This window comes from Macaca thibetana, chromosome 3, assembly GCF_024542745.1.
Source record: "Macaca thibetana thibetana isolate TM-01 chromosome 3, ASM2454274v1, whole genome shotgun sequence".
In the NCBI taxonomy this organism is placed as follows: domain Eukaryota; kingdom Metazoa; phylum Chordata; class Mammalia; order Primates; family Cercopithecidae; genus Macaca; species Macaca thibetana.
The window spans coordinates 68140358-68161249 of record NC_065580.1 but is presented as its reverse complement, the minus strand read 5'-3'; the positions used below and the strand labels follow the sequence as shown (position 1 = coordinate 68161249).

General features: G+C 35.8%; 1 protein-coding gene across 1 annotated transcript in view; it reads right to left on the bottom strand.

Annotated features, from left to right (window-relative positions):
- ZNF804B (zinc finger protein 804B) overlaps positions 1-13095 on the bottom strand; it is a 599143-nt gene extending 586048 nt beyond the window's left edge. The window contains exon 1 of the mRNA XM_050785313.1: positions 12244-13095. Within this exon, the coding sequence (XP_050641270.1) occupies positions 12244-12351 (108 nt within the window). The 5' untranslated portion in view covers positions 12352-13095. The remainder of the gene's footprint in view (positions 1-12243) is intronic.
- Positions 13096-20892: the final 7797 nt, after the last annotated feature.

Below are 20892 nucleotides of genomic sequence, written 5' to 3'. Positions count from 1 at the left end.
TTTAAACACAGTGATATACAAAAATGAAAACAACAAATCCATGGTAAAGTGACCTGCTATTGGAAGAAACAAATAAAGAAGATTTATTGTTTTTTAGTACTTTTCCTTTAAAACACAATTTCACAAATCTTCTTTCAATGATGATAGGAAAGCAAATCATCAGTGGTGGTCACCAAGGATTCTTCCAGGGATATTATACACACTTCCTAAATGTATAGTATGTAGCACATGAATATTGAAAGAAGGACATTAAATGTGGTTTAAAATACATGATCAATTCTTTAAATCTATTTAAATTCATTTAAGTCAGCATCGTTTGGGCTTTATCTACAATCTTCTTGGCAATAACCCCGTTTCCATAGTGACAAAAATTTGTATTTTATCTTCATGCATGCTTGTGGAAGTATAACAACTTTTGTAATAAAGTTTACATATTATTTGCACATAAATTTCATTTTTGTGAGAAGTCCAAGCTACAGGTTTCTTTCCTTTAATCATTTATTGCTGTCTTGCCATTACATACATAAATCACATGTCCTCTCAAATAATGACAACTCAACAAAGGGCCATTCCTAACCACTTGCAAAACAGTTCTAAATCTACATGATAATCAGATCTTTGAATATCGACATGTGATATTAAGGAAAAGATAATGAAATACTTCACAGATGTCACCCTTCATATAATATATGTGTTTTATTAGCATAAATCCATTCATTTTTGCCTAATAAGTATTCTGTTATTTATTTGTTTCAAATGGTTAGTAAGTTTGCTTTGGCCAAAGTGAAACAGAAAAGTGAAGCAACAGAGACGTTGTCCAGTTACCTATCAACACCAAGAAATGAGGGCTTTATTTCAATAGTTTGCTGTCAGTTGAGCTGCAAATATGTGTGTTATTTACTAAAATTCCTTTTAATATTAATTTTTAAAATAAAGCTTCCAGGGCCTGTACTGTTCTCTGTCTACATTCGTGGCATCAAAAAGCTATACACATATGATTAGTGATAATTTATATATTATTTTATTCTTGAATACAAAAGTTAAAAATAACTTTCCATTTATATGCCACTATGTCCAGAATAGAATTTTTTGTTTTATGAAATTATAGCTATTACTTCAATTCATACATCACATTTTATTTAAAACTAATGCTTTTTTTCCCCTAGGAATTCACACATCTGTAAGCGGAAGAGTAAAAAACCAAAAGAGAAAGCCTTAAAATATCCCTTTAAAATGATTCAATTTTTCTGTTTACTCTCTGGATACAGGATGTAGATGGTATGAAAGGGAAACATCTGGGTAAAGTAGGCAATATTTAAAAATGTGAACAGTGTTTTTTCTTAATATATGATAGTGTTGTACTGAGTTTACCACCTTATCAAGAATATAAGAATCATCAGTATATTTCAAACCTGCACTACATTAAAATGTGTAGTAAAGCATTTTGAGTTGCATAAATTTCAATTTATAAGGAAATAATGCAAGTGATATACATTGCTTAGGATGTTCTTTGTTCTCATAAATGTTTCAGTCCTTTTTATGTCTTAACAATGAAATTTACCAGCTGTCTCTGAATATTTAAAGGGATATTATGTTGAACAGAGAGCTTTTCTTGTTTCCCTACACTCTTGCTTCAAAAAGGCACACTGAAGTCCAGTGAGTAAAAGAAAGAAAGAGGAAGGGACATTTGGGCAGAGATAGGAGACTGGCATTAATTCATTCATCTCACAGGAGAAGAAATCACCTTGATAAGCAGGGAGCTCCCACACCATTGGAAATATTCACCCATGTTAAGGTTGAGTGTGGTTGAATTAACAGACTTACTGGCTTAATGCAACATCAATTTATCATCTTATAGTCCTCTATGTCAGAAGCTCCACTGGACACAAATCAACATGCTAGTAAGGCTGAGATTTTTCTTGAGGCCCTATGGGAGAATCCATTTACTCGCCCTTTCCAGATTCAAGAAGTCACTTGCACTCCCTGGCTTGTGGCTTCTTCCTCTAACTTCACACCCAGAAGCATAGCATCCTCAAAGCTGTCTCTCTGACATTCATGCCTGCCTCTTATGCCCCTTGTGATTATGCTGGACCCCACCGTGTGGTCCAGGATAATCATCCCATCCTCTTTAATTCAATCGTAACTGGAAAGTCACTTTTGTCATGTAAGATATTGGATTTGTAAGTGTTGGGGATTCTAAGATAAACATATTTGGGGATATCATTAATCTGCCTACCATAGTGATATATTTAAAATATAGATCGGTAGGCGAACCTAGATTGCTAAAGGTCTTTCCAATGTTTATACTCTATAAACAAGGCAAATAAATTACCTATTTAATTTATCAGATAAAAAGTTTATTTGGATTAAGAAACTGACCATACCAAAAAAATAGTTTCTCTTCACTCCTAAGAGCATCACTATCTTTCTGTATGTCCACCCTAGTTGACTAAATATTTTAGATAAAATTTATTGTTTGGAAGAAGACCAAGCTTCTCTTACAGACTGTGGTCCCATCCTAACTGGTCCGAGAAGGGACAAGTGCTAACAAAACCTTGCTGAAAAGTATGTGACTGATAAATTCAGGCAATTGGAGATTCTTAACAATTATGCAACAATCACCCTGTGGCTTTTCCAGGATGTTGCTATCTCAAAGGCTACAGTGGTCGTTGGTCAAGGAATTATTGTCTCTCAAAAAAAAAGAAAAAGATTAAAAGACGCTATTTTTCCTTCTTCTCATGTACCTCTTATTCCTAAATAGGAAAGAAATGATCAAGTTCCTAACTTGTAATTCATTTATCAGAAGCTATTAAATATGCCACCAATGAAAAAATATGGCTTAACTAGCTCATGTACGAATTACATCAATTTATATATACCAGTCTTCAGTTTCTTGTGGCCTTCAGCAAAAGATGTTCTGAAATGCTACATAGAATAAAGCACTCTGCAAATTGAATTGATAGGAGACACTAAATTATACTTAACGCAATTGACCAAATGATCTTGTTAGATCTTAAAGTGATAAACATCGCCATGAAAACAGTGACCACTTAATCCATCAGTAGAACAGTTTGCATTCTAAAAATTTCTAACTGGGGGAAAAAATCTCTATGGAAAAATCTTCTTTGTGGACGTACCACCAGGACAAAAGGGAACATATTTATACTAATTCAATTTCCATTGAAATGTATTTATTTTCTATTGAAATCATTAAATTAACTAAGACAAGGAAAATTATCCCAATTGGAGTTTGATAAAACTTGTTGGAAGTTTTCCCCCACTACAACATCAGTTGTATATATGCATGCACACATATCAACACACACAATCTGAGTAATAATCATTGTTAATGTTTACCGAACACTCAATGAATGTCAAGCAATAGGCTCAAAACACCATACTAGGAACCATTGTTCCCCACTGTGAAGAAGTTAAAACTGAAGTTAAGAGAAGTTATAAAATTACTAGTTAATGTTACAACTAGAATTTGAAAACAGGCAGTTTAACTCTAGGGCCTTCACTTTTGATCCTCATGTGATATTGTCCCCCTATCAGTGGCCGAAAGTAATAATCAAAGAGTGAAATACATTTAGGTATAATTTATCATAGAAACTGAACACATAAAAGATAGTATTTGTAAATTTTGTTTGTTTGTTTTCTGAGACAGAGTCTCACTCTGTCGTCCAGGCTGGAGTGCAGTGGCGCGATCTCGGCTCACTGCAACCTCTGCCTCCCGTTCAAGCAATTCTCCGGCCTCAGCCTCCTGAGTTGCTGGAATTACAGGCTCATGCCACTATGCCCAGCTAACTTTTTGTGTTTTTAGTAGAGATGGGTTTCACCATCTTGCCCAGGTTGATCTCAAACTCCTGAGCTCAGGCAATTCACCCACCTGGGCCTACCAAAGTGCTAGGATTAAAGGCGTGAGCCACTGCACCCGGCCCAATATTTGTAAGTTAATGTTCTTAATCCCTAAATATATACTTAAGATTTCCTTAAATTTCACTAATTTCCAAATAAATATATAGGTAAACTGTAGAGCTAGCCCCAATTTTCTGGAGGCTTCTTGCGATGACATTGCATAAGAGGTAGTCACAGCAATTCATTAAGTTTAAGTGGCTTTTAAATCATAAGATAAACATTAAAGTCAATGACTAAATGGAAATTTCCAATATTCCTCATACCAGCTACACTGTTGTCAAATATATCAGTGGCAATGTCCTGAATGATGAAGGATCTAATAATACATTGTTCATCATTCATTTTTATTCACACATCCGTTCATTCAAACAGATATTTATTGAGTAAAATAAAGTAGAAGCTTTGCAGACATAAGGATGACAGCAGACTTACCCCAAGGATTTCAATGAAGGTGATGGAAATTGATGGAGGTAATGGCAGGCTATAAGAGATGCACTTGACCTGTGAAAGGAAACTGAAGACTAAACTCCTTAGTTAAGACTATAAGAATATACAAGATATGGCCCCACAAATGAAGGATAAAAAAAATTGGGGGGCAGAGGGAACTGCCTGTGCAATGGCAGAAAGGTCTGCAAACATGTCATATTCAAGAACTCTTCAGTATAAGCGGACAACAGTAGAATCATGTGGAATAATAAACAGTGAAAGCTGAAAATGTAGGTGCAGGCTGAATCATGCACCTACACTTAAAATATTATTCAAGTTTTTAAATAATGTGAATGCAACTAATATGGCCACCTCCATGCCTCTTCGTTTCATATCAGATGAAGCAAATGAATAGGACAAGTCTAATTTAAGGCATGCCTCTATCCTCTCTGTCATTTAAAAAAGAGGCCCCATGGCCATTTTTGTTTAGAATATGGCATTTATTTCATTCACAAAAAGAAAATGCATATAGCCTTTGCTTGCCAAGGAAGACGTTAGAGAGTATAATTATTCACAGCAAAATAAAGAACTGGAAGGGACATATGTGAGTGGAAAGAGGAGAAGCTGACTGTATTTGTCTGGTGCTGAGGAGTACACAGGACAAGTGAAGTGCTGAGTAATAGCTGTGGGAAGAAGGGCAGGGGAAGAACACTGGTAGGTGGGTTCTGAATGGAGATATGGGGAAAGCTGTAAATTCTGAACTAGAGATGAAAGTTATGTGTGCATGGTGAACAGGGGAGAAACTTGTAAGGTTGGGTGAAACAGCGTTCAGAATAGCATAGTTCTTAACATTTGCGAGGGCTAGTATCTCTGGAGTTAGAAGTATATGCCAACATTTATGTGTGAACCAAAAAAAGATATTGAAAAACTTGATAATTATGTGAATGAAATGAATAAGGATTGATGGCAGAAGAATAGAGAGGAAGAAGATTTTTTAAGAAAAGAAAAAACTGGCAATATCCGTTTCAAAATAAGCTATATTCTGCCTCTTACACCCACACAAAAGTGAAATAAAATTTGCCAAAAGGAAATTGCCAATTGTCAAAGAAAAAAAGAAAACTGGCAGTCCTAATTATACTTGCTAGAAATGAACAAACTGAATAATCTCTATGAATCATTCTCATTGCTGTCCAGCGCAAAATCCTGAGTAACATCCTTACTTTGGATATTCAATATTTTATTATTGATTTACAACCCAACTTGTTTTCACAACAGATCTAAGTCATCTGAAAGAAGCTTTATACATTAAAACAGCAAAATATAAATGTAAACATAATGAGAGCCATTGTAAATAAAATAAGAGCTGGACTAGGAACAGGAGATGAGCAGAAATGGGTATATCATGTTGCTTTTAAGGCCAACATCAATCCCTATCCCTTTGCTAAGTCACAGATTTGTCTCTTCCTCCCAGCCAAAAAAGAAAAGAAAATGACTCAACAGTATAGTTATCCTTTTCTGTGAAAAGAAAAAATATATTATCAGTTCTTCAGAAGTATTAGTTTAGAATTTAGATATCAAATTTGAAAGAAATAAGAGATTAGTCGAATACATGTTATCTGAGTGCTATCTCAGGAAAATTAATATCTTTAGCAAATATTTTAAAAAGCAAATCAAACCCCCCTTTTCTGTATTATTTATTTATTTTTGAGACAAGGTTGCCCTTTGTTGCCTAGGGGCTGGAGTGAAGTGACCTCATTATGGTTCACTGCAGCCTTCAGCTCCTAGGCTCAAGCAATCCTCCTTCTTCAGCCTTCCAAGTGGCTATGACCATAGGCATGAGCTGCCACGCCCAGCTAATTTTTGTTGTTGTTGTGGTTAGAAATGGGGTCTTGCTTGTTGCCCAAGCTGGTCTAGAATACCTGGCTTCAAACTCTGGCTTCAAGGGATCCTCACACCTCTGCCTCCCAAAGTGCTGGGATTACAGGTCCTTCTCCAATTTTTTTTTTTTTTTATATACTTTTATCAGTGACAGACTGGATTAAGAAAATGTGGCACATATACACCATGGAATACTATGCAGCCATAAAAAAGGGTGAGTTTGTGTCATTTGTAGGGACATGGATGCAGCTGGAAACCATCATTCTCAGCAAACTGTCGCAAGAACAGAAATCCTTCTCCAATTTAAACACCATATATTATTTTGTATTTTTTGTCTTCAATAAGTTTAGAGTGTCTTAGCTACAACTGAAAATGCTGTCTAATGTAGGAAGCAATTTATTTTTCCAGAATTTCCTTCCAAGTTTAGTAAGTACTTCCAAATCAAGAGACTACATAACTTGGGAATTGGTATATCGCTATTATCACTATAACTATACTTTTTCTTGAAAACATATCAAATATTTAATTTCTCTCTTCAGATCTTATTCTCTAAGTAAACCTGATTTGTAAAATCAATCTACAAAAGGCTTTTTCAGCTGTCATTTTATAAGAGTTACTTGAATTTTTATGAAAAACTACATTTGTTACATTCCAAACGCATTTTCAAGCAAAGCAGCATTTTTATTTCAATTTTCATTCAGATTATTTCTACAAAATATGTTCATATATACCAACGAATTATGAAAATGTGTATTTTGAAAAAATCAACTTCACGCTGAAAGGCACTTGATAGTTATTTGAAATATATATCATTCTTCTTGCTCTTTGCTTCCAACACAGCCTAAAACCCACTGGCATTTCAAGCTTTGTTATTACTAACACATAAAAATATGTATTTTAGTGCATATGTGTTATACAGAAAAATTTCACAGTTACAACTAACATAATGTTTTCTTTTAAGCCACAAATAGTTAAGTTCTATGTTAAATGCCATGCACATTTAGCCTACCCATGATACCAACATGTTTCATTTTTATTTTAGTTCCAAATTATGGAGCAGAAACTAAAATAGAGTTTATTTTAATCATATATCTAAATGAAACTAATCAAGGTATATAAGCCCTCAAATTTTAATTATGAAATAAATGTAGTATAATCTAATATAAGCCACAAATTATAGCACTCAAATACCTATTTGAGTCTTCTTACTATGGAAACTTTCTGAAGTCAAATAAACACAAATTTGTTTAGGTTCTGGAAAGTACCAACTAGCATAAGTGCTAACTACAAAGTTTTTGAAATCAGTTAGGGGAAAGAAGAAATGATTGTAAAGGCAATGAGAAGAAAGGAGGTTGCTTTATATGATACTTGACATATAAAGAGAACATGTATTATAAGAATTGTAACGAAGTTGTCTTTATTGAAAACATCTGAAAGTTTCAACATCAAAGGCAGTATTACGTATTCATGAATTCAAGAAGAGGATGCAGGTGACTTCTCTACAGGAGGGCATGTCTTCATAATTATATTTGGCACTTGAAAAGTACATCACTTTGAGAACAATTTTGAATGTCTTTAATGTGTATTTATTAAGTAATGAAAATATACACAATCAGATATTATAGGCATTTAAAAAAAAGGACAAGGGCTTAACTGCATTCATTTCCTTATTTAAGAAGTTCTCTGGATGGATGCACCTTCAAGGTAGTTCATCTCTTCTAGAACTTCTTTCATTTATAGATATATACATTTGTAACTTATCAAGGGAATTATGTAGATTTTTGGTCCATTTAAAATGCTTGTTTATTTATATTCCACATCCTTCTAGTCTCTATGGTGCTCCCAGGAATAAGCACTTCTTAAGAAATGTAAACTTATCTAAACTTCAAAAGAGTAATAATAAGCTAAATATGTACCACAGATAAAATACATATCTACCATTATTATTAACAAGTAATCAATAGGTATCCCAAATGATAGTCTCACTATTAACCACACTACATTCAAATATAAACTTGAGATGCTATTTTAGATTACATAACTAAAAATCAAGTCAAATATATTTTTCTTGTTACATAGAAGATATTTGTTTTATTGAATTCAAATGTGGTGATAGAACTTAGAAGTTCATGAACACTGAATTCATCTATAGACTGTTCTTCATGAATAGCTTAATTATTGATTAAGTTATTAAATTTAATTATTAAACTGAGCAGCCACCTCTTCAGAGCAGACCATGTGGACTGGCTTGCTGGGTCCCCTAAGTGCTCCCAATTATTAAAACAAAGTTTTACCATTAATATCTTTGATGGTAGAAGACTGTATAATATATAAATAACTTATTTGACTTGAGCACAGATAGCAATGTGTATCTATCTATCTATAATGTGTGTATGTTTATCTTATAATGATTTTTAAAGTCATCATGCAGTCATATTATTTTAGAGGTTAGATAGAATAGGGGATAAGCATCATAAATTGTGGTAGAATTTACAAAATGCACAATTTCTAAAAATAGAGACTTTTATCATTAAGCACCATAAAATCCTCTCATTTTTCTTTTCTTTTACTTTCTTTAATATATCCCTGGATTTAAAGTAGTATAAACTATCTCCACTCAATTATTCGCATTTTAATTAGGTTTAAAGAGCAGTATGCTATTTTTTCACACACAGTCTCTAAAAAGAGGAGAGATGCAATAGATAAAATACATTACCATGTTTTCGCTTTGAAGATAGAAGCTGAATTTCACTCTGGGATTTTCAGTTTACTGATCTGTGAAAACTGTTTGGGGGTAAAATGCTTTATTTCTCAAATAACTCATTAAGAATTTATTATAACAATTCCATGTAATGATTCCACATGTTTTCTAATGAAATCCTTTGAAATAAATATATTCTTTTTTACTTTCAGCTTAATATCATATATTCAGATTTTACAGACATGCGATTTGAACATAAATGTACACAACTACTTTACCTATATAATTGAAGAATTATGTCTATAGGCAAGTGAAATGTTTTATCCATAATATCCAGGTATATTTATATCAGAACTACAAAAGAAGAAATCCTTATTATGTCGAAAAGGGATTGTAGCTTTCTCCTTTCTGTAGCAGAGGTAGAAAGTAGTCTTAACCAATGATTTTTTTATTGAATATTAAGACCATGTTCTACATGTAAACAGTTCTAATAAAACAGAAAAATGTGGAACAAAATTAATAGGAGAGACACTTGGATTAAAAGGGCAAGGACCAAAGTTAAAGTATTGGAAAGCTTAGTGAAAGTTAGTTAAGTCAACTAAGAATATCTCTATACTAAATAAACTGAGTTCCAGTGAATGGAAATAATTAAAGTCATTGATGTAGAGGTCAATTTTAGGTCATTCCTGGCACTAAATTTGAAAAAAAAAATAATGTCAGAATAGCTATGTTTTTTAAAAATAGATGAATATATTTTATGGATCTCTGAGTTTAACATTTATACTAAAGGAAAAAAATCAATAAAGTTATGTCAACCTGAAAATAACTGGGGAATGTGTATTGCTGAATAAAAAAAAAAAGATCTATAATCACAGTTTACAGTTTCATACTTTGCAACTAATTAATAAAGAAGGGAAACATATATTTGTCTAGATTAGGAAAGTTTTCAAATGTGTAAAGGTCTAAGGTCCAGAAGGTAGTGATCCATTTCAACTTAGGGAGAAAGGTTAAGTGTTATGTAATGGGAAGAGGACCTCAACTTGTTGGAAGACTCATCTCGACAACCTGCCAATGACAGAGAATGAATAAACACAAATTTTCACACAGTGCCCAGCTCACATGAAAAACTATTCAAATATTGAAAAAGCCATGCAAATTCCATAATAAAATGTAAAAGAAGACCAAGTAAATCAAATAGTGTTGAGAAAGTACATACATCATTTAATTTAGATATTTTTTGATGATGCATATGTAATTTAAGTACATCCAAATGTGTAAATTAATATTGGAGAGAACCTTCCAGTGAGTCAAAGTGTAGATCCTAGATAGCAAAGTTAATTAATTTGTACTTTAGTAAAAACCAGCCCAGCAGTGAATAAAAATAGTGCCCTGTGGGTGGGGAGTACCTGATGAACCCTGGTCAACCAGCACAGCCGTGTGGTCAGTGGGCTGTCTTCTCCCATCCACATTCACACATCTAGTCTCTATAGTGTCAGTCAGGCTCTTGGGAGATGACTGACCAAGTGGGAGAGAAAGGACACTTTTTGACTGTGTAACAGAAATTCCTCTGCAAGCCCTACAGATTTGGGAAGATGAACACCATAGTCTAACCAACTTGAAAAGAACTAAACCGTGTAAGATTATGAAGCAATTCTCCCTTTATACTGAGAAGTCTTGAGGCACAAACAGTACAATGCACTATCCAATTTAGTTTTCCATAACCAAAAGGAGGGCGAGAAAGACAGGCACAGAGATTACCAAAGCGTTGAAAAATAATACCTGTGAGAAAGGCGGAACACTGTAGGTTTTCTAGATAAAATGGACCTAAAGAAGAATGTAAAGGATTTAAGTTTGCTGTAAGAAAGGTTCTCCTGGCACTGTGCGTTGTTAAACATTAAAGTGGTTTGCTGAGACAGCAGGAACTCCAATTCTGAGAATCTTTAGAAATGGGAAAGATTCAGACCTGCCACTTAGAGGGACTGAATGTGGGCTTTATTGAACTAGAACTCTGCAAGTGCCTGCTAACCCTGTGAGTTTAATTGTTAAGTACTCATATAAACAGTATTTTCCATCTAACAGTTCTGACTCAGTACTGTATACAGTTGTTGGGGGGAATAGTTGCAACAATCCACTTTTTGTAGTACATAAAAGCATGTGAAGGAATAATTTGTCATAAGGAATCCTAGTGATATCTCTAGGCACTTGTACTTTCTGATTTTAGATTTCTCATGTAAATTACATATAGTATTTATTAATAATCAAAGGTTTTTATAATATGTTGCAGTTTTGAATAATTCATGCTAATGAAGCGTTAAGCCATGATGGAAAATATCAACCACACAAAAATTAAAATATCAACCACACAAAAATATCAAGAGGGAAAATCTAGTTTTCCCTCTTGATATACAGACTTAAATACTGTTTTTTATATTAAACCTCAAAAGTTGGTCTTTAAGTTTGCATACTTAGTCACTAGTAGTCCAAAATTTATATATATATATATATATATATACACATATACACACACACATACACATTCACACATATTTTCTTGAAACACATTTGGAGCCTTAAAACATTAGTTTATAGTATGTACCAAGAAATGAATTAATAATGGGTTTAACTCATATAATCTGGATGAAATTATTTTATAAAAAGAATATGAATAAACTGAATAGTAACTAAATTGAATAGATTACTAAGTTAAAAAGCAATCACTCTAATTGCATGTTAATATATTTGTATATTATACAATAAACTATCCAACTCAGATTTCCATAAAGAATTCTTTTACTTCCCCTTAAAGAATGTGCATAGTTGAGCATTAGATACAATCAAGTTTTCACTACCTATACCTTTCCTTTTGCCAGTGATTTGAGGCAAAATCTTTGAGTTTTTCTCATAAAGTAACAGCAGCATTATTAAACTAATCTCAACTGATGACTTCACAAAGCACATTATAACGTGCCAGTCAAACTTTCTACACTGCCCAAATCAGCAGATGCATAAGTTGACATAGCACAGAGGAGCTACCTTCAGAGCCCTGCAGTTAACTGCATTCAGTAAATATTTACATCCGTAGCACTATAGATCCTACTGACTGGATTGAAAATACACATGTAAATACACACCCCTCTCTGTGTCACAGTCTGTCAATAAATCGTATAAATGGACATGATGTATCTCCATACCTATGGATAAGGTTTACGTTTTACATGTCCACCACCTACTCATTGTATCAGGATACTATCTCTCAATATCTTTTCGTTTGTGTTGAGTTGGAACGTTTGTGTGTGTACGTGTGTGCGCGCGCACATTACCGGAGAGGGAGATCCGTTCTTGCAGAGGGGTCCCCTGAAGACTCCTTTAATGCCCCGGTAGTGCCCATTGCTGAGATGTCTCGAACTGATGACCAGGTAACAAGCCATGTGGGTCCGGGCGGAGGCGCAGAGTCTCAACTCCTCACCAGGCGACCAGCCGTGGAAAGCGGGCGGGTTTCTTAGCGGCAACAGCGACTGCCACCTCCCGAGAAGAAGTGGCCAGCAGGACGCAGGGGGAGGCGGCGGCAGCGCGTCCCTGCTCCGCGCCCTGTGCGGGGCTCCTGCTGCCGACAGCTGCAGCTCTGACACAGGCGGTGGCGGCGACAGCACAGAGCACGGAGGGGACCCGGCGAGCCAGTCCACATGCTGCTCTGACGAGGTGGCTGCTCAACCGCGGGCCAGCGATATATTTATTTAAGGACAACTTCCAGGGTCCGCCAGGGAATCAGGAATTCCCCCGCCCCTTTCCTCCCGCCCCCTGCCTTCGCGCCTGGCGCCTGCCCCGGGGATGCTCAGGCGCGGGTCCCCATCGTCCGGTCGGGGGTGTCCTGGACTGCGGGCTGCAGTGCCGGGATCCAGCAGCGGCCGCCGCCGCCGCCGCCGCTGCGGGTGCTGGGAGAGTGGCTGGGAGTCCTTGGGCGCGCCAAAGCGCTGCCCCCGCTGCAGTCGGGAGAGGGCGGAGGAGGCGACGGGCGGGCCGGGGTGAGGACAGGGAGTTGGGGACGCGGCGACCTGTGCTTGAGGAGGGCAGTTAGCGCTGCAGCTGGGAGCTGTGGGCTCGGGGTTGCCCAGGAGGCTCAGGTGTGCTGTGGGGCGAGGCCAGGAGGTGACAGCTGCCGTGGCGGCCGCGGGGGGCTCTCGGGGCTGCGGGACCCGCCTCTACCACCTCCCGGCCTCAGCCGCCCAGCCGCCCCCTCCCCCCGCCCCGGTTCCTCTGCCCTATCTCTGAGCCAACTTTCTGCTGTGTTTGGGAGTCACCTGGGAGGACTGGGGAGGCGGTGGTGGAGGAGATGGGCAGGAGGAGAGCGTTTTCTTTACTCTTTCGTTGCGTGCTGGCCTTCAGCATTTCTTCAGCGCTCTGGCTGACGACGGCGTTGGCAGAAGCAACAGCTCCCCAGCCGGCTGCAGAATGAGCTGTGCAGCCACAAATAGGGTAGACGATTAGATGTGCCATGGTAGGGAACGCACGGACGAGGAAAGTTTTGGGCAGAAAACTTATATTAAGGTATAGAAAAGAGACATGCATGCGTATATGTGCGTATACACGTACGTACCCAGAGTTATGAAGATTCACTTACAAGCCTTTCTGTATCTTTAACGAGGCACATATTTTTGGTCTGTATAAGACCTCTGTGCTTTCAAAACCCCCAACAATCACCCCCCTCAGAAGTGGTTTTTAACGGACGTTATTTCGTTTACCGTAATTTAAGCCACCAGGGAGCGAGCTGCACTGAGAATTAAAAGACCTGTGCAGAAATGTGCTCTGAAAGGAGAAGATAGCCCTCCCAGAGCCTGGAGACACCCTGCACTGTCCTCCACCCCACGGTTGCTGAATGGGGTTCTGCAATCCATCTCTGCCTCACCTCGCCTTGTCTGTGCCTGGGAGAAGGAAAAGGTTCACCTCCTCTCAGTCTGTTGCTTCAGTGCTGGAATTTAAAGGTTACCGCCAATGCTCTGAGTATTCTCCCCAGGATTCTCCTCTCCTGTCTCCCACAATGCCCCATTCGCATCCCGGTTGAGATTGAGGACCTCTCACAAAAGCAGAAACAGGTTAAAAGAAAAAAAAAAAAAAAACTGTTAATTTAATTTTTCCTATTCAGGCAACTCATAAAATTCTTAAGCAAAAAGGAACAAAAAAGAATCTAATTACAACTTTTGTAGCTACCCAATAAAAGCTTGACTTTTTGCTTACATCATTACGATGACTTAATATCCTTAATATTTTATTTTAAAAATACATAGAAGTACATCTACTTTTAGATAGATTTTAAAGGTTTTAGGTAGTTTTTTAAAGTGTTTGCAAAGCTTCTGAATATATAAGGTAAAAATGCCAGTTCCTTGCAAACCTTCAGAATAAAAATTACTGAAACTGGGATAGTGCAATGTAAATATTGTAGGAATTGTTTATTTTAAATAAATTGTTGGTTTATTTTGAAATAAAAATAAATTTATAGAGAAGTGGCAGTAGATGCAACAGATCCATCTTCTCCTTTCTATTGATGTATTTAACATCACATCAATGGCTTGTTTAACAACATAGTGTTTATTCTACTTGAGGCTGTAAGGTGTTTCCTGAAGCTGAGAAAAAGTAATATTACTCATGTATAGACATTAGATATATTTTACAGCAAGAAAATAATGTATTTGCAAATAGTAAACTTCAAAAATTGGTGAAATCTTGACCAAAAAATGAATAAAGTGGATTTTTTTTTTTTTTTTTTTTTTTTTTTTTTTGAGACGGAGTCTCACTCTGTCGCCCAGGCTGGAGTGCAGTGGCCGGATCTCAGCTCACTGCAAGCTCTGCCTCCCGGGTTCACGCCATTCTCCTGCCTCAACCTCCCGAGTAGCTGGGACTACAAGTGCCCGCCACCTCGCCTGGCTAGTTTTACTTTTTTGTATTTTTTAGTAGAGATGGGGTTTCACTGGGTTAGCCAGGATGGTCTCGATCTCCTGACCTCGTGATCCGCCCGTCTCGGCTTCCCAAAGTGCTGGGATTACAGGCTTGAGCCACTGCGCCCGGCCTAAAGTGGAATTTTTAAAGAAGATAGTGTGGCTCAGTTGATAGCTACTATTTTACTCTGGATAAATAAATGTCGGTAGCAAACAGCATTGAGGGCCAAGGCATAAGCGACTTAGAATGGATTAGAAAGATGAATGATGTCACTTCTGTAAATAATAGCCCAAGGATGCTATGTCTTCTTCATTGAGCAAACATATTTCCTAATACCGCTTATTTTTATGAATCAGCCATAACTTTATAAAATGAAAGGATGGATAAGAGTAATCAAAATATAAAATTCAAACACACTATTCTGTTTTATATCTTATTCAAAGTATTTGTTAGCCATCCTGACATTCTTGTTCATTAGACTATTATCCTGCATCTATTTGAGTTTTTCCCAGAGGAAACAAAATAATCTACTTTTTATAGTAATGTTTCAGAGACTACTGCAATTTTGCTGAATTTCTTAAAAATTTTTAAATTTTGAAGAATTTTTCCTTTAGAAATGGATAATACAGAATTTGTTCATTTGCCATATTTTAAACATTAGGTTGTCCTTTTCTTTCTAATTTTTTGCCATTCATCTTAAAATATTGAGGCAAAAAATTGGCACATTTGTCGTATTTATCTAGTTTTAAGAATAATTCTAAAAACAAACAGAAAATGAATGCAACTCCCTTCTTTTCCTTGCCAGATTGTAACTGATATCTATCAGTGTGCTGTCATCGTATTTCACAGCTCCCCATTTTGCTAGCATATATTTTAGATGTGGCTCATCAAATGTAAATAAAAGAAAGATGTGTATATTTATTTACATAGTTGCTAAAGATATCAAGTTGTTCAGTTGTATTAACTTTTCTCTCTACTAAAAGAGATACTTTCTTTCCAACTCCAATAGTTAAAAATTTTCAGTGAAAAGTGAAAGAAAATTGGAAATATGTCCATACTAAATTGGTTTTAGATATAAGTAAAATTCTATTACAGCAAACATTATGAAAAGCAACAATGATGTGCAATTTCACAAAGTCCATTTATTTAAATCGATATTTTATCTGATGAGTCCTCATTCCACGGAAGAGGATGTGAATGGCAAAGGGCATGGACTTCAGCCTGTAACCAAGTTGATATTTCCATGTATTTCCAGATTTGTAGTTGTGTCATAGATGATTGACACAGTGAGAAGTCCTCTCTTCCATTACCTTTATCAACATATCTTAAGTATACCCACACCTCTATATCCCCTGACTCCACCTTAGTCCAAACCAGTATTATCTCCTGCTTAGGCCATTGTAATGTCTTCCTAACCAATCTTCCTGCCTCCAGTGTTGCCTCCAAACACGATTAATGTTTTATATCCAAAGGCCATAGTGATATTTATTTTAATATATTATATCCTAGTACATCCCTATTTAGCCATCTAATGATTTCATATCACACTAAAATCCAAACCATGCTCTGTTTTAAAAGTCCTGTTTGATCAGGTCCCTGCCTGCCTCCTTCTTCTGCCTTGCCCTGGGAACTCCCTCTGCTCCTCACAGTGTTCCTCAGGCACATGCAGCTTTCCACTGCAGAGTCTCTTTTCCAGCTCTTCTTTTTACTAGAAATCCTCCTATCTGCACGTCACAAGGGAAACATCTTCTTGTCCTTCAGGTCAGATGTAAAGGTTGTCTCTTCAGAGAGGCCCTTCCTTCTGACCATTGAAGCTAATGGAGCTACTTAGAACCTGGAACTTTTTATTGTTGTTGTGAAATAAATTAATAGACTTTATTTTTTAGAGTAGTTTTAGGTTTGCAGAAAATTTGAACAGAAAGTACAGAGAGATCCTATATATCCCCTTACTGCCCCAGCACACAGGTTTTTTCTATTATTAACATCTTGCATTTATGTAGTACATTGTTACAATTGAAGACCCAATGTTGATATAATATTATGAACTAAACTTCATGGTTTACATTAGGGTTCACTCTTTGTTATACAGGTTTTGACAAATGTATAACAACATGTATTAACCATTACAACATCATACAGAATAGTTTCACAGCACTAATATTCCCAGTGCTCCATCTATTCATCTTTCCTTGTCTCCCTCTGAATCCTTAGCAATCACTGATCTTTTCACTCTTTCCTTAATTTTACCTGCTCAAGAATGTTGTGTAGGTGGAATCATACAATAGGTAGCTGTCAGACTGCCCACTTTCATTCAGCAAGACATTGAAGTCTCTTCCACATCTTTAAGTGGCTTGATATCGCCTTAATTTTTGTTAACAAATAATATTCCACTATGTTAGGGGTTGAATTCTGCACCCCCCACCTAAAGTGGCAAAGTCCTAATCATCTGTGAATGTTACCTTATTTGGAAATATAGTTTTTACAGATGATCAAGTTGAAGTGATGTCATTGGGGTGGACCCTAATCCAATATGACTCTTGTCTTTATACAAAAAAAAAGGGGGGGGGGTTGGGAAGGATTTGAATGCAGAGACAGAGGCACAAGGAGAATGTCATGTGAAGATTGTAGTCATGAAGATTGTAGTCATTATGCCATGAGCCAATGCCATGAACCAAAGAATGCCAGAAGATTGCTAGCAAACCATCAGATGTTAGGAAAGAGACAAGGAACAAATTATCCTTCAGAAGAACCAACCCTGCCAATACCTTGATTTCAGACTTCTAGCCTCCAGAATTGTGTTACAATTAATTTCTGTTGTTTAAGGCACCCAATTTGTGATACTTTGTTACAGCATCCCTAAGAAACGCATGCACCACAGTTTATCTATTTACCTACTGATTAATATTTTGGTCACTTTGAAGTTATGGCAATTATGAATAAAGCTGCTATAAACATTCATATGCTAGCTTTTGTGTGGACATAAGTTTTCAACTTATTTGGCTAAATACTAAGAAATATAGTATCTTAGTTATGCTGAATCTTAGGCTTAGTTTTGTAAAATATTGACAAATTGTCTCCCAATGTGGCTGTGCCATATTTCAATCCCACCAGTAGTGGATGAGAGTTCCTTTTGCTCCGTGTGCTCATCAACATTTATTGTTGTCAGTGTTTTGGATTTTGACAATTTAAATGGATATGTAATAGCATTGCACTGTTGTTTTAATTCACAATTTCCTAATGACTTATGATGTTGAACATCTCTTAATATGCTTACTTCTCATCCATATATCTTTTTTGCTGAGTTATCTGTTAATGTCATTTGCCCATTTTTAATGAAGTTGTTTGTTGCACTGTTGTTAACTTTTAAGAGTTCTTATATTTTAGATAGCAATCCTTTACCAGATATGTTTTGCAATTATTTTCTCCAAGTCCATGGTTGATCTTTTCATTCTTTCAACTGTGTCTTTTGCAGAGCAGATATTTTTAATTTGAGTTCAACTTACCAATTTTTTCTTTCCTGAATCATGTTTTCAGTGCTCTATTTAAAAAGTCATTACCAAACCCAAGGACAACTATACTTTTCTCTATATTTTCTTCTAGGGTCTTATGATTCTGCCCTTAAAAGTAAAGGGCAAAGTCTATTACCCTTTTGAGTTAAATGTTATAAATGTGAAAACCTGTGTCTAGATTACTTTTCTATTTTTTTTTCATGTTGATCCAGTACCATTTGTTGAAAAGACTATACTTTCCCCATTAAACTGCCTTTCCTCTTTTGTCCAAGATCAATTGACTGCATTTGTGTGAGCTATTTCTGGGCTCTATTCAATTCAATTGATCTATTTGTCTATTCTTTTACAAATATCATACTGTCTTGATTACTATAAAAATTTGTTTAGCAGCTTAAACTATTGTATATTTTAATATTTTGCTTGTATATTTATGTATTGATTTATCATTTTTGAATTACAAGTCTATGAAAGAAGAGAACTTCTCTAATATATCCACTTCTATGGTTCTAACACCTAAAGCAATATGGGGATATGTATGTGTGTATGAACACATATATATGTGTGTGTACATATACATATATGTATATATATGAACACACATATATATGACAAATTCTGAAATTTGGGTTATGATTTTTTTGCCTTTTTACATCTGCATCCTATGAAACATCTAATCAAATCCCACTGATTCTACTATTTAAACTCTATTAAAGCTAATTCCACTATTATTAAATTCTCATTTTCTTTATTTAAAGTCTCAACTTCTCCCAGATATGATGCTTTATATCTTGCTACTTGAAAAATGAAGTATTGTAGAAACTATGCATTCAATTACATTAAAGTTTTTATTACCTGGTAGTCAGAGATTTGGCATTCTTAAGTATGTATCATCCAAAAGGGACCTTAATTGTCCCTTAAACTATTGAACCTGTCAGGCAAAAAACTCTGGTAGGTAGAGCTCATAAATTTAAAAAAGGGAGACCTTAGAGCAGGCTCTCACACTAGACACCAACAGAACTGGGCTGGTATCATGAACCTGTGAAGTAGGTTGGTGTAGGAAGCAACATAGTAGATGCCATAGTAGGCATAGTAGGCATAGAGATGCCATAGTAGGCATCTCATGTGAGTAGCTACCATGCAGCCTAAGGTATATGAGATCTCAAGCAAAATATTGCAGGATCCTCCTACTACTTTAAGAGAAATTAGAAATCCAGATTTTTCTATAAATCCTCCTAATATTTAAATACTGGTAACTAACAGAGTATCTTTTTACTAATACTGTGGTTTTTCTTTTGATCACAAATGAAAAAGCAAACTGCACTGGGAAAACATACAGACAATATAGAGATACAATGAAAAATTTATGTCTTGAATATAAAGAACTTATATCTTGAATATAAATGTAAAGAACTCCTACAAATCAATAATAAAGAAAAACATTAAAAAAGAAGAGAAAAACTTCAAAGGCACTTCACAAAAAAAGGATATTGAAACACTAAATATGAAGCATAAGAAAGGATGCTCAATATATTTTTTCAACAGAGAAATGCAAATTTAAAAAGCAATGACAAATCTCTTCCGACCCTTCCGAATGATTAAAATTAAAAAGACCAAAGTACAAAATGATGACCAGGATCTGGAATTATCTCACATTGCTGGTGGGAGTTTACATTAGAAAAAAATGCTATATGATAGATCTCTTGAAGTTAGTCCTCTTATCTAAAACTCTGTATCCTTTGACCAACATCTCACCAACTGCCCACAACCACCACCACTCCAGCCTCTGGTCACTACTATTCTACTCTGTACTTTTATGAGATCAACATTTTTAGATTCCACATGCAAGTGACATCATGTAGTATTTGTTCTTCTGTGCCTGGCTTATTTCCCTTAATATAATGTCTTCTAGATTTATCCGTGTTGTCACAAATGACAGAATTTCCTTCTTTATTATGGCTGAATAATATTCCACTGTGTATGTATACCACATTTTTTTTATCCATTCACCCACAGACAGACATTTAAGTTGATGCAATTTCTTGGCTATTGTGAATAATGCAATAAAATGTGAGTGCACTTATCTCTTTAAGATACTGATTGTATTGCCTTTGTATGTATATACCCAAGACTGGGATTGCTGCACCATATGGTAGCTCTATTTTTAATTCTTTGAGGAGTCTCCACACTGTTTTCTATAGTGGCTGTACTAATTTCCATTCCTTCCAACAGGGTACCCTTTGTTCACATCCTCCCCAACACTTGTTATCTTATGCTTTTTTTGTTAATAGTCATTCTAATAGATGTAGGTGATATCTCATGGTGGTTTTAATTTGCATTTCCCTGATGATTAGTAATATAAAGCCTTTTTTTTATCTAGCTGTTGGTTATTTGTATGTCTTCTTTTGAGAAATGTCTATTCAAATACTTTGCCAATTTTTAATCAATTTATTCGGGATTTTTTTTTTTTTTTTTTTTTTTTTTTTTTTTTTTTTGCTTTTAAGTTGGATTCCTTATATATTCTGGATATTA